The sequence below is a fragment of the Corvus kubaryi genome, unplaced genomic scaffold, assembly GCF_017639235.1.
Source record: "Corvus kubaryi isolate FWS band 111438036 unplaced genomic scaffold, C.kubaryi_AGA036_p1.0 37334, whole genome shotgun sequence".
Classification (NCBI taxonomy): domain Eukaryota; kingdom Metazoa; phylum Chordata; class Aves; order Passeriformes; family Corvidae; genus Corvus; species Corvus kubaryi.
In genome coordinates, this window is record NW_024581108.1 from 17,407,062 (window position 1) to 17,421,988 (window position 14,927).

A 14,927-nucleotide genomic window follows, 5' to 3' on the forward strand; every position below is an offset into this window, starting at 1 on the left:
GCATATGGATCTGCTAAGTGTAGTTACACAGTAATCTACAGGAGCAGGTGAGTACTGTGGATAGTGGCACACTTAGCCAGCGACCTCCTCAGTGCCATGTAGTAAAACACTAATTACACAGCTGGTACTAAGCCCCTTTGAACAATAGTCCTACTTCAGTCCTCGTGCTGCCACTCTTAACGCTGGCTCCTGCTGAGTAGTGTAACTGTAGTGGTACTAATTCTCTAGAGGTGAGGCAGCTGCTGTAGGTAGGCAGCACATGCTAAAGCAATTATTGTCCTTTAACACAGGTGTAATCCTGTTGTAGAAGGCACTTTTGTTGATGCAAGAATGATATACACAACCATGTGAAGAGCCCAATTTTATTTTCTTTCTTGTTAGTATGGGTTATCAGGTTGCAGAGAATTTTGCTTCTGTGAGCCAATTTGAAGCAGACTTCTCATGGAGTGGGTTTATAATTTGTGGTAGGATGAGATTAGTTCAGTGTGTTGTATAACTGATTAATCTTCATCCTCTCTTGAATACTTTTTCTAGCTCTCTCTGGTTTTTATTTTATTTATTTTTATTTTTATTTTGTTTTCTCTGTGGTAATGGCCAGCCTCACTGGTATTCCAAAGCTTAGAATGAGGTAATTTAATTTTTTCAACTTACTGTGCCTCATTTGGTTTTCATTTTGCTTATTGACAATACTGTGATGCTGTGTGGCTCTAAAGCCCCCTTGCCACCACCAAGCATTCACACTGGCCCTTGCACCTCCAAGGAAAATTGATATCTTAATCCAGCCAATTGGAGCAATGTTTGCAGGAGCAAAAACCCTCTTTGACAGAGGGCAGCCTGTGCTTGTAAACAAACAAGTACTGAAATACATGAAGACCAGACCTTGTTCACTGCACAAAACTTGCTTATTTATTTGCCCACACCTTAGAGTTAGCTCACTTGGTGAAAAGATATTTTCACTTACTTAAAAAAATAAAAGCTGAGAACAGCTTTTTTTTTCAACATTAAATTAAATTAAGCAGTAATTTCCTAAAAATGTATTTTTTCATAAGCATTCAATGGTATTGTTTGATCAGCTTTAATGAAAAGCAGATGAACAAAATACATCAGACATTTGCCTTAATTGGCAGCCATGGCTTTGTAATTTAAGAGATGATCTGATTGTTAATGTGTATTCATTTTTCATCCTGTATGACTGCAGCCTTATATCTCTTTTTGAGAGAGGAACTGGCATCTTGAGATGTCACTGTCAAGTGCCGGGACTGTTTTTTTGTCTGTGTAACCCAAGATTTTTTTTTGGAAGTGTCAGATGATCCTTTTATACTCCTAGATATAGAATATTGCCTAGGTGTAACTTTCGGGAAAATATACTTACTTCTTTGGCTAGAAATGTACCATTTTCTTGTAGCTAGCTGCAAATGTTCTATTCATACAGAGCACTCTTAACGATCAAACTGGATGATAAAACTAACAAAGTGTGCAGTCGTGGAGGGTGCACTGACAGGTTGGTAGCACCTCTGTTGCTTGAGGTGTTCTGCCAGTGTGCCTTGAAGATATCATCTTTTATCTAAACATGCCTTATTTGAAATGCCTGGAATTTCTGCCCTGAAGAAATGGCACTGGTTCTTTCCCAGCTGCTTTCCTGTGCAGGGGGAAGGAGGAACACAACACCAACACTGGAATGTGAAAGTGTGACGTCCTTACAAAGCTGCTCGCAAAATCCAGGAGCCTCTTCTCTCATCTGTCTCAACAAGATCCAGTACTCATGTGCTCAGTCAAAGAACATATTTCCATGTGACCCCCCTGTTTTGGTGCTTGCAGTGTGTCTTAGTAGAAGAAAATATTTCTTTATTACCTGCAGAAGTAGTTCCTAAATATCATCTCTCAACTGTTCTCCCTCTTTTTCTTTTTTTTTTGTAATGCAACCTTCAAATTCTTCAAATTATTGACCAACAGAGAGATCCCCAGGCTACATTAGCTTTGTTTAGAGCAATCCTGGGCTTTACCTGAACAAGATCGTTTCTCCCTGGAGTAAAATGCATGAAAAGTTGTGAATTCTTGCACTAAACTTGGCATCATTACTCTTTTTAAGTTAGAGTTGCTGCCTTCCATCTTTACCCAGTTCTCTTTACTTGTCATCTTTAGCAGTTGCTCACATGTGGGAATGTGTGGAGAATGTCAGAGATAAAAGTAGAGTTAACTAATAATGGCTTTTTCAGGAGCTACCTTTGTGCAGTCACTCAGCCCACCAATCTGCCCATTTTTCTTGATCTCTTTTTGTATTTCAGGATAATGTTGTCTAGGGAAAAAGGGCTGAAGATTGTTGCAGTGAATTTTTGTATAGTTGAAGTAGATGAGATCATCCTTAATCAAATATGCTTCTTCATCATCTCTTTGCTGGGTAGTGCTTTTTAAATGCAATCCCCCAACCTGACTTTCAGCACTCTGGATCCTGCCATTAAGAATATACAGACAGAACTCCTGGAAAATACCAAAAAAGACTTCTGATGATAAAATGCCCAAGAAGGAATAGGTGTCGTGAAAACCAGTGGCCTACATAGTCCATTTTTATCTTTCATCCTGCAGGTTGTGGGGCTCTCTCAGTGCACTTTAGAGGCAGCTTTAACCACTTGAATAATCCTGGTGGGTTCATCACTGCACGCTGCTGCTCTCAGACAGCACTGTCCACCACAGGTTGCAGAGCAGGGATTCACACCCCCATGGATTGGGGGAAGGATAATCATTTTGTATTCCACTGCATAAGGCATCTGTTCCTTCTGAAAACATGTTCTGACTGCATTACAGATAATGTTGGTCTCTTTGTTTTCTCTCTCAAGACAGTGAGTCCTGTGAACTTGGCTTGAAAAAGATTCTTCAAAGTGATTGATTTTAAATTTGTTAACTTTTGGGTTCACTCACAATTTTTGTGGTTTTCTATTACGAAGAAAACTGGGTATTCTTATTTGTGCTTTGTCCTGTTCATTACTCCAACTTTCTGCTCTCATTCTAAAGCAGTCTCAGTCCTTGCTGGCGTGCATAAAACCCCTGAAATATTGGAAAGAGCAAGTTGCAGCCCCTGCTGCTGGGGGAGTTTTCTGACTTTCAGATTAATGTAATTTTCATTACCTCAAAGATTTAAATATTTATTTCTTGGGAGAAGAGGAAGGCTCACCTTCAGCAGAAGGCTTCTCTTAGTGCCTGCCTACTTTATCCAACTTTAGCTCTCTGGTTTTCAAATTCCTTATGTGTCTGGAAATGACAGAAAATTAAAGCCTATAGTTTTAAGTTTCCTATGAGAGCTGATTTTGGTCATGTAATGTAAATACAACCTAATTAAGCCTTTATGTACAGGGTGAAAGCAAAGGAAAGCACAGTGCTTTTAGCTTCTCTGCTTTTTCCTAATAAATACAGCTGTTACAGTGAAGGAAAAATTACATTTATAAACATCTTGGTTGTATTTAGTCACACTTAAACTAGATTTTGTAAGATTTAAGTTATTGCTATAAATGTTGCTCCTTGAAATAGCTGTCTATAAGTTATTTTCACTTTTGAGCATCAGATAAGGACACATGAGTTTTGACAAGTGGAAGGCAACAGAAATCTTTGTGGGAGATAAATATCCCTAAAAATCCACCACCACATCATCTCATAAAGTGGAGGGAGCGTGAAGAAAGGGAAAAGAGAGAGTAGTTTTTCATTCTGCTGTTAAGCTTAGGGGGACAGATATTATTCTTCTAATGTCTGCTCTGCTGAAATGAAAAACTCACTGACAATAATCATTTCTTTGACCTACCTATCTGCACCAAGAAAAGGGAAGGAGCCTGCCTTTTGTCTTAAAATGTTATGCACGTGCACAGCATGTATCCTCTGTTTTGCAGAAAATAATCTGTTCCTTTGAGAGGCTTGAAATGTTAGACTGGTTTAGTTCTGTCTGTGAAATTTTTGGTGCTGGATAGATGTGTGAAGCTTTTGCATTTGAAAAGATGCCATGCCAGTAAAATGTATTAAACTGCTTTTATCTTTTTTCCAAATTTCCCTATGTTCTCCCTTGGTAGCATTCAGTTATCTGCCCAGTCCATGTTTCTTTTTCACCTGGTTGTGTCCCAGAGGTGCTGTGAAGTACCCAGCAGTGCTTGGCAGGCAGCCTTTGGTTAGTTACTCAGGTATCCAGCTAATTAGTTCCCAAGCTAAGGATTAACATTAAAAATTATGGTGCAGTATATTATGTTGCAGTCTTGCTATAGTCAGCTAGACATTTAATTTGACTTGGTATGTGGAGCAAATTTTATTTTGGATGACAATGTGACCCTTGATCCGAGGTTTTATCCAGAGTGTTTTGGGTACTCTGTTGTTTTAGTTGGTAAAAAGTGGCATTGATGAGCTTCCAGAGGTGAGAGACAAAACTGCAAATGCCCAAGAAAGCTGAGGGTTTTTAAATATTCACTTTCTTGCCAATTGGTGTGCGCAGAAATTATTTTGTAAAAAACAAAAGCAAACCCCATAAATTCTCCTATCATCATGGTTCTCCCTAAGGAAATGCTACATCAGCTGGCAGGACAGCTCAAGGAGCCTGATTTCTGCATAGCTCCTAGTTTCCTGTATCCATATGAATAAAGTGCCTTGAAAGCAAAAGGCAAAATCCCTCATGTTTCACTTTAGCCCTAAGACAGCAAATACTTAAGCATGCACAAATTTTAGTGTTAAAATGAAGTATGTATGTGCCTCAGTATTTCTGTGTAAGTATCAAAGGGTTTCTATATGCTTGTAATTTACACCTCACTTAGATTGCACAGAGAAAAATTACATTAGAGAAAACAAAATTCTTCAATAACTGTGTTCACCAAGTCCTTCAGCTCCAAATGAAGTACCAGTGAACAAGTGTCGTGTTTGTGTCAGCCTGTTTGGTCTTAGAGAAAAAAGGATAAGGGTAGCAGGCTAGATGTGCAGGGGAATTTGCTTATAACCCTGCAGCGTAAATGTTCTTACCCTTCTATTTAATTATGTCATACATTACATATGAATATAAATGTAAGTTTCTTTTTAAAGAAAATTCTCCTTGATTAAAAATAGCATCTACCAAGCTAAGGGAAGTTGATGAAAATGTCTTTTTACTTCCTATTCATAACATCCAAATCAGTTTTCTTCTCCTTCAACATAAGGATTCAGTGACAGATTTAACCTGAAGTGCATTTTCTCAAGCTAAGGGATAAACAGTAATAAAAACAAGACATGATGTAATTAATGGAATTTCAGTACAAGGCATGAAAGGAGTTTGGTACTGCTACAGTCTGTGAGCCAATGAGTTAAATTTTCTTTGAATTGTTAATATATGTTGCCAAAATAATGTTTTTCCTCTAAGTAGGTTAGCAGCAAGGTAGTAACTGTAATGCATTCCAAGTTTCAAATGCATTTATTCCATTTAGAGAGATTAATTTCATCCTTCACTAGGAAGTTTGAAATGTTTGAACTCATTCAAGATAAAATTGTATCTTTTGACATAGAGTATTTTTAGCAGTATTTAATACTCTTAAAATTGTAAAGACAATGATCATGTAAGATGCCAAAGAATTGAAGCCCTTGCTTGTCTTGAACGTTGAAAGAAGGTAGCTGGAGAAATGAGCTGCTGCAGGCGATCTGTAGCTGGGGATTATCTGCATTACCTCATCTGGCTGTTCTCGGTGGCAGAGTGAGTCAGAGCCCTGCATACCATCAGATGTGATGAAACGAGATGCAATCCTTCTTTAAAAAAACCCACCCAAACAGTAATAGAAATGCAGCTTATCAGGATTTAGTGTCCTCTTTTTTTGGCGTGCCTTGAAGTTTCTTGCTAACCTGGGCATAGATGCATACGGATCCATGGGGTAACGTGCATCAAGGGAGTGCAGCTTTCATAAAAGTACTCTGTCCCTGTTGCCTGTGGTATTTGTATATAAGATTTAGCTGAATAACAGTGCTCATGCATCCCTCCTCTAGTGCAGTATCCTTCAGACAAAGGAAAACAAATCATCTCTACTTCCTTACTTCCTGTTGCTCTGCTCCCTTCTGGCACTGGAGACTCCAGAGCTCGCTGTGATTTCTTTTGAAGTAGGGCTGCTCCCACTGCCATGGAGGAGAGTCACAGAATGAGAGGAATAACAAATGTATCTGCAGGAAATGCACTGGCATTTTACAAGCTTCTGTGTTAGGGTTTGCATGCACTGAAAATGGGGGGGTTTCTGCCAGAGCCTGTGTGGGCACAGGGATATCAGCAGTCTCCAGGTGACTGCAGACTGTCATTGCTTGCCAGGATCTTCTCTGAAGTTCAGCATCTGCACATTACTAAAGTGAACTCAGAGCTTTGGAAGGTCTACAGTTGATGTGGCAGCATTATGATCAGCACTGGGTTTTGAAAACTTTTGGCGTGATATCTGTAAATGATAACATGATTTCTTTTCTCCTCTAGCCCTGGTCGCTCTCCAGTTTCCTTTGACAGTGAAATAATAATGATGAATCATGTGTACAAAGAAAGGTTTCCAAAGGTAAAGAATCACTTTTTGAATAATACGTTCAATGAACTTGTGTCCAAGCTCAGAATTAGTTTGTAGTGCTTGTTGGAGAAGGAGCCCAGCTCTTACGTCTCATTTCCAAGCAGTGCTGTTTGCTGAGAGTTTGAAGCTGCCTCCTCATCTTCATATGTTTAATTATTGTCTTTAATTAATGTCTTTAATTCTGCAGTAGAAGAAATAGATTTAGTATACATAGAGATTAGGATGGAAAAGGCTGATTTTTTTTTGGTATGTATTTCATATTTGCTAAATTTCTGATGTCTTCTACTGGCATGAGTGATTCTCACAAGAGTGAGAAGAAGGGCCATGCCTTGGCTTTTTAAAAACCTGAATATTGAAACCTGTGGAAGCAGGTTAAAAGTTAACATCTCATTGAAATGAGTGTAGAAGATTGTGCATCCCACAGCTGTCAATATGGCCATTCCTTCCTGTTCCACCATCAGCAAAAATAGATGTTTCTCTGGAGACAGGAAATCAGGGCTTATAGTGATAGAAATGCCGTGTGTTTATGGCTTGGGGCAATGATTTTCAGCTTCCACAGCCTTGTCTAAAAGTTCTGAAAACTGCCTCACATCTTACATCCTTACTCTGGAGACCCAGGGAGGAATACAGCCTCAGGACCAAGATATTTTTATGGTCATTTACATTTTCAGAAAGCGTGTTTTGATTAATTTTTGTTGTTTGCTCATGTGGACTTAACTTTTGCCTCTGATATGCTATCTTTATTCTCAGAAAATGCTACTGTATTTTGGAATATTTTTTAAGCCTCATGCAATTTGGAATTGCAAATGTTACTTTAGCACCCTACTTGTTTATGCTTTAAGGTCTACTTTAGTAAAATTTAGGAGTAATTTCTCTTTATTCTGCACTTTTAGGCCACGGCACAGATGGAAGAACGGCTGGCTGAGTTTATTGCCTCGAATGCTCCAGAGAATGTGCTGCAATTAGCGGATGGGGTCCTAAGTTTCATTCATCATCAAGTTATTGAACTGGCCAGAGATTGCCTAGATAAATCACGTGAAGGTCTGATTACTTCTCGATACTTTTATGAGCTGCAGGAAAACTTAGAGAAACTTCTCCAGGATGTAAGTGCCCTCTGGAAAGTAGAATATATTATTTTGATTGAAACTTTAACCAATAAGCCAGAGCTTTGATTTTAGGAGAAACAGTGTGGATTCCAGGGGAGGGGGAGGTGGGGGGGTGTCAGGAGATCTGAGATGTTCCAGTCTCCTGTTGATCTACTGTGGGGGGATTTGAGTAAATCACTTCACCTGTGAACTTTGTTTGTACAGAAATTGAATGTGAATATGAGTAAGTCAAAGGCAGTCTTTACCATTTATGAAAATTTGGTTTATTGAGATGAATGAAATTACTGAAATCTTTTTTTTCACGAACTTCAGGTCTCTGAATGACTTATTAGTTACAGTAGTGCCTTCAAGGAGTGAAAACACCATAGTTACTAGTGTTGCTGTAGATTTTTCACAATTTTCTTGAGCTGAACTTAATCCAGTTGCTTGTTCTTAGTACTTTGATGTGTTTTGTGGCATTCAAAGCATATGAAAATACACAAGGGGGCACAATTTTAATGCATGCTCAGTATACTTCAGCTACTCATCAAAAATCGCTCTTTCCCTTTAAAATGAAGATAGTACTAAATTTCAGACATCTCTTAGAATTTATGCTGTAACTGTTGTGAAGAGTCAGTGCTATTGCCTGTCCAGACCTCTGTTTAGGAATATCTTCCTAGTCCTCTGCTTTGATTTAATGATACAGCAAGCTAAAAAACCAGGTTTTATAAAGATTGCAGTCTCAGATAGCCAATGCCTCAGAGACACCTGGAAACAGAACATCTGAAATACTTTGTTTTCTATTACAGTTCTAATTTATTTTATTTTTATTGATCAGTTTGCCAACCCACTGGCTATGAATAGCACTAGCTTGTGCCCCTTTGCCACTCTTTCCAGACAGTAGAAAAACGCAGATGAATAAAAACACTACATTAATATAGAATTGTTGTATTAAAAAGCTTTGTGAAAACTGCAGGAACTTCCCTTGTGTCAGCTAAATTTTTTGGCTACCTCATTTATATAAGTTTGGCTGTAATTTTTCTGGTATTTGTTATGCTTGAGAGAAGAATGACTCATGTTTGGATTTGTGGTGTTCTGCTTGGATGGGGAATATAATTTTGACAGACCAAGAGAGGTGGGGAATAACTTTTGAGGGGCTATATGATTGTCTGCCTGTAGGATATCAGTAACCACTTGTGGATCCCCCTTGTATCTCCAGAGTCTGGAAGCAGGGTGTTTGCACACTTCAGCTGTGAAATAAGGGATCAGGCCTCTTTGGGTGGTGGTTTTGGAGTTGGAAAGGTTTCATTAAAAGTGGTTTTGTATGCTCAGCAAAATCCCTTACGTTTCAGGGGCACAGGGGGACTATGCTGTGTTTTACTGCTTCTGGTAGCAGATCCTTGGAGCCTGAAATTCTTCCTCTCCCTGACTTTCCTCCTCTGTGTGAGGACAGTGATTTCTTACACCATAAGGAACTAAGAGAGCCATAAATTAGGGCTGGCCACTTCCAGTCTGCATTTTCAGTCCTGTCTTCTGGCCTGAAGAGGTTAATCAGGGTCTCAGAGGAGGTGTGGGTCAGATAAATCAGCTTTTTCCTTTTCTCCCCTTTCCCTCAGAACAAATCCTCAAAATACTCTTCTTAAATGTCCCTTTCCCCTTGATCCTACAGGCATTATCCTGCTGCTCTGAAATACTGGGAAAGGTGACATTGAACTGTTATTAGAGGAGATACATTGGTCATCTCTGAGCTTGTTCAGGAGTTGACATTCAGGGCTTTCTTTGCCTTCTTCTTCCTTAACATCTTCTGCAGAGCCGGGGCGAGAGAAGGGTCAGCTCTTCAGTTTGATTTATTTACTCTAGGAAGTAAGGTGGGCTAGAGGTGATTAAAAGAAAAGTTGAGAGAGGCAAGGGAGGCAGAACAGGCCACGAAGGAACAGAACAAAGACATTAAAACTTCAGAGGAAAGCCAAAGGCTTCATTCCACATTTTTCTCATTTGTTTTTTTTTTTCCTGTCCTATGGCTTTTTCTATTCCTTAGCTTATCTTTTAGATTTTAATATTTAAAAGCTACTTGTTTCCTCTGCTTGCCTAGTCTGTGCTTTGCCCTTCAGATTGCATTCTGCAAGGAAATAATTGGGCCATTTTAGTCAAAATATATAGAAATTGATGATCATACTTCTTTTGGAGGACTCACCTCAACGTAGGACATTTTGGAGTCAAGTTTAGATTATTCTGAATTTGATGGCAGGATCTATCATAAATAATAAGTACATAAGTAATACCAATTAGAAGGTAATTCAAACAGCTGTTTGACTTGGGCAGTTGTATGGTCTGTGTAGTAGGTGATGGAATTTTATGGTATATTTTTATAACATATTGAAAAATTGGAAAGATGCTTTATTGGTGAATAATGAGACCAGCAAGTGGCAGAAATATCCACAGATTTTCTTACCATTTTGCTGTGAAAGAATGGATTCTCCTGAAATTCTTTTTTAAGGTGTGGATTCTGATACCTGGTAACAAACTAAACTTGCACAGCACTTCAAACCGTAAAAAGGAAACTTGATTTAGTATATTGTAGTTTGAGTAAAAATGTAAACCAGACTGTTTGGGTATGCAAATGATGAGCAGTTTAAATGCACCAAACCAGAAAGCTTTTGGACGATTTTTAGATTCCAGCTTTTGTAATAACATGCCAACAAATCTCATTAGCTATGGCAAATGAGATCTTTTCCCTTGTTTGGAGCATGAAATACTGTCTTTTAGCCAGAAGAACTTACTGCATCATCGAAATAATCATGAAGTAAAAGTGAATTTTAGATATTTTCTTCATTTTGGAAAACGTGAACTTGAGTGTTACACTTCACATCAAAGTAAAAATACTAAGAAATAAGATAAAGCACTGATACAAAAAAGAATCTGTGACATTTGGTTCTTTACCTGTTGTCATGGTTTAGAACCTCAGGTTGCTGAGGAACAAAAGGTTATAGTCAGTTATTACTTGGCTGAATCAATAAGGTAGAAGTAGCCAAAAGACGTCTGATGACTGTTGCCTAGGTGTAGCCAGTTGGGCAGGAAGGTGAAGGATTGCAGGTGTTTCTGTGCATGGAACAAAAGGAGCAGGGGAGGGTATGAGTATTGTACAGCAGTGACTGATGCTGCACACTGGCAAATGGATATTCTGGTTGGGGTTGCTTTCTTCGTAGGAGCCTGAGTGTAAATTTATCAGTCCTTGGCTTTGCAGATCTATTGTATTGGTTTCCATCAGTATATTAGCTCAATTACAGCGTTGTGACTTGCATATCACAGTTATTGGTCCTGCTGAACCCCAGGGGAGGACAGTGATTTTAATTTCATGCCCCAGCAGCCACAGTTAGTGACGGATGGGTCTTTCAGATGAGGGAATCGGTTTGTAAATTATCCATCGCTACCTCCTGTACACGTGTCACCGGCAGTGTGTGCAGGAATGGCATCAGCCTCTGCCCAAACCCCACTGGCTTCTCCCTCCTCCCCTTGGGAGGGGGGGAACCCCTGAGATGCCACCAGCAGCCTCGAGGCGAGCGCGTGGTGCTGGGGAAGCGCTGCTGAGGTGGCACAGCTGTGCCCAGCTCATGGGAGCGGCAGGTGGTGCTTGGCTGGACAGCCCTCCCCTTCCCGGGTTCTGTCCGTGGGACACCCTGGAAATAAGAATTCTGTAGGGATGTCCGGGCTGTCCTGTGTGAGGAGGAAGGAAGAGGAGGCAGTTTCACTGAGGAGCTTGGAAGAGCAGCGCTGTGCGGAGATGATGGCTGAGTGGCTGTTACAAGTTGTGTTTGGTTTTTGTAAATCCTTTTTTTCTTTTTCCTTTTACTTTTCTATATCATTTGGCAGTCGTGGTCTAGCTTTTCATTTTCAAAACAGACACCTGATTAAATTAATTGCATTTTTAAATTATGTTGCCTGAATTGTCATAGATGAAAAAAGGAGAAAACAAAAGGACTTGATTTAAAAGACTAAGTTCTCTTTAACAGTGTAAATGGATGCAAAATGATGAATTATATCTATTATATTGTATTTTTTGCATTATATAACCTATGTGGGGGGAGAAAAGGACTTTCCAATCGCATGGCTCATATTTCAAATAATACAAAGTTGTTGATGTTTTATTTATTCATTCCAATGCAGCTAAACCCTGGTGATCTGGAATGGCTTTTAAAATATAAAAGCATTAATTTCTTTCTACAATTCATTTTGTAACTTTTAAGTTTGCCTAATGCATTAGAGGGCACAAAGTGAATATTTATCATTTTCATTGCGATTATTTTCTATTTTACAATTTAAAAAAATTTTAATTAGGAAAAAAATTACAACTTATTTCAGTATTTCCAAAATAACCTTCTTTTTAAGGCTCTATAGGCAGGAAGGATCTCTGATGTTTTCAGATAATGAATTAGTAGGTACATCATTCTCTTCAAGCTTAAAATTCTAGCCCCAGCTAATCAGTGTGGAAGGAGACAATCAACATTTCTATTCTGACCAGTGTCAAAATGAGAAATAATGAACCTTCGAAAATTTTTTTTTTGTTTGGTAGTAAAGTATCAGAGATATGTTATTTAAAATGCTGCTTGTATATTTCTACTTCTGAATTTCTGCTTCCTGTGTTTGTATTGATCTTTTAGGAGGTCACCAGTGTGATTTGACTTCTCAGACATATAAAAATCTTCTTCTTAGGTGGTTCTCATGGACAACACTAAATGAACCTTTTTGTTTATTGCTGCTTTCACTGTTGTTGATAAAATTTCATTCCTATAAGTAACTGGCTCATTGCCAGCAGAAGCTCATTTATTAAGTTCTGGACTCTATATTTGTGGCTGTGTTAAAGCACAATTTTTAGACCTTGGGGAAAAGTAGCTGTACTTTGTTTAAGAGTTTTTGCATGCCATTAGAACCACTTTTTTATCCCTCTGCAATGAAATACTATCGTATTTCTGCTCCAGGACTCATCATGTAGCCATTGTGTGCTTCATGAAGAGAAGAGTGATTTGGGAGGGCTTTTTTGGGTTGCCCTTTTTTTTTTTTTAATTCTTACTGTTTTGGCATGTTTACTGTTGTTGTAAGACATCCCATCACACAAATATCTTGAAACTAAGACTTGAATTTATACTGTAATATCTGGTAAAGTAACAGACAGGACTAAATCCTCTGAATTAAGTTTTTATATGCTCTTTTCTTTGTTTATCTGCTTGGTCCTACATAACATACAATGCAATGCTGGAGTTGTTCAACAGGATTGATAAAACTAAAAAAAGAGAAACTGAGGTTGAGTTTTTCTTGACAATGAGGAGAAATTCTAGTTCAAATTCTAGCTGAAAGTAAAGCTCAGAAATATGTGTGTCTGTTAGTCATTACCTAGTTGTCTGTGTTGTGTGGAAGGCAAAATTGAAAAAATCAGTATTGCTCTTTTCATTTTAAAAAATAAATTAAAACCACATTGTATCTATTATAATTGATAGGTGATATAATGCAAATAGAGCCCTTGAAATATTTCTTGCATGATAATGGGGGTCAGCTGTGATGGAAAAGCCATTTGTATCTTGGCATCCTTGAGCAAGCTGAGCTCAGCCTGCCCTGACTCAGCCATGCTTTTGCTGCTCAGTTACTGAGCTGGTGATTGTGTTCAGCATCTGATATACAGAAATTCAGAGCTCAGTGCTAGGAGCATAATGTGCTGTTCTGCTCTCCACAGGCCCACGAGCGATCCGAGAGCTCCGAGGTTGCCTTTGTTACCCAGCTTGTGAAGAAGCTGATGATTATCATCGCCCGGCCAGCTCGGCTGCTCGAGTGCCTGGTGAGTGTGGGCCTGGGACAGGCTGTGCAGGATCTAAAGAGTGCTGTTCACTTGAGGAGATAAGGGACACAAAGCCTTCAAAAGAAACCTTTAAATTCTTATTAAAACATTGATGAAAAATGAATTCATATTGAAAAAAAAACCAAACAGAAGTACTAAGTGCCTTTTGCATTAATACAGAAGTCGTTCTCCAGTGGACTGTCAGCTGCAGTAGCAGCTAAATTATATTTTAGTATAAAGTTTATGGCTGAGGGCCCAGATGTAGCTGTTGACATAATTCCATGCTACTTGGTGCTACTGGATTTTCCTCATATTGTTAATAGTTACTGTAAGGAGCCTGTAAATGTCTGTATGGTGTGTGCCTGGTGTCCAGAGCGCCGTGCTACGGAAGAGCTGTCCCTAAGAAAGAAGTTCCCTACCACGACATAAATGGTGTTTGGGCTCTGGGACTCAAACCCTTCCTGTAGACCCAGCAACTGGTGAAATCTGGTGTCAAGTTTTCCAGCTGTGAACACACAGTGGGATAGACCAGTGTGAGATCCAAGTAGCTTTGGGAGCCTGGGTTTGAAACCATATTTGGTGCTATTGGAATACATGCAAAAGCAAGTCCCATTGCTCTTTTATAACTTAATTTGGCTAATAATAATGCTTTTTTAAAATTTAATGCTGGAAAATGGTGAAAATTGTTTAGGCAATCCCAATGAAATAGGCCACTGTGTCCGGAAGTTCTGCAACTACAAAAATATTTTCTTGGTATGGTGGAGAAGCAGCTTGAAAACCTGTGTTCTCACTCATGCCATGGCAAAAGGGTTAACATAAACCATCAATATATCTAGAAAGAGGTGTACACAATTATGTGGTGGATACTGGTTATAGGATTAAATTCAGTGACTGTATTTCAAAAGGATGTTGAAAAATTAGTGAGAATGTAGAGAGGTGACGAAAAATTGTGAGGTGTCACAAACCTACAGTAGAAGCTTCTGTAATGAGAGGATGAAATTCCCTGGTGTGTTGGAGCACACTCGTGGTGGTTCTTTCTGGACATAAAAGTGACAGGGATGCTACAGGTGCTGGAGGCATCGGAGAAGTTGGCTGGATTAGGAATCTGTGGCTGGCTATAAAAGCACAGTTAACACGTGGATTATGTTGTGGGCAGCGTGTCCGTAGGTGACTTTTCTCCCTGGAGTCACTAGAAGATGAATGAGTTTTGTGGAGCTTTCTTTGACAAAGTAGACAAGAGTGGTCCAGTCTTACCAATGATACCAGTTTTTGGAAACACCTGCAGTAGTACTGAGAGCCAGTAGACTTTGGAGGGTTCCTTATCCCTCCTCCATGGCTCTCAGATGGATTGCTTTGCTGGGAACCCTACAGTGTGAGGAGGGCCACTGTCAGTGATGAAGTTGGCTGCACAACCAGCAAGACAGATACCTTCACTTACTGATTCAAGAAATCTCTGTCAGACTGCACTGAAAATCCTGGGCACAGCTCTAT

General features: G+C 39.2%; 1 protein-coding gene across 8 annotated transcripts in view; it reads left to right on the plus strand.

Annotated features, from left to right (window-relative positions):
• MAST2 (microtubule associated serine/threonine kinase 2) overlaps positions 1–14,927 on the plus strand; it is a 190,399-nt gene that overhangs the window by 142,498 nt on the left and 32,974 nt on the right. For all 8 annotated transcript variants that reach the window (XM_042030595.1, XM_042030587.1, XM_042030588.1 and 5 more), the window contains 3 exons: positions 6,440–6,515; positions 7,418–7,627; positions 13,335–13,436. In XM_042030595.1, the coding sequence (XP_041886529.1) occupies positions 6,440–6,515; positions 7,418–7,627; positions 13,335–13,436 (388 nt within the window). The remainder of the gene's footprint in view (positions 1–6,439; positions 6,516–7,417; positions 7,628–13,334; positions 13,437–14,927) is intronic.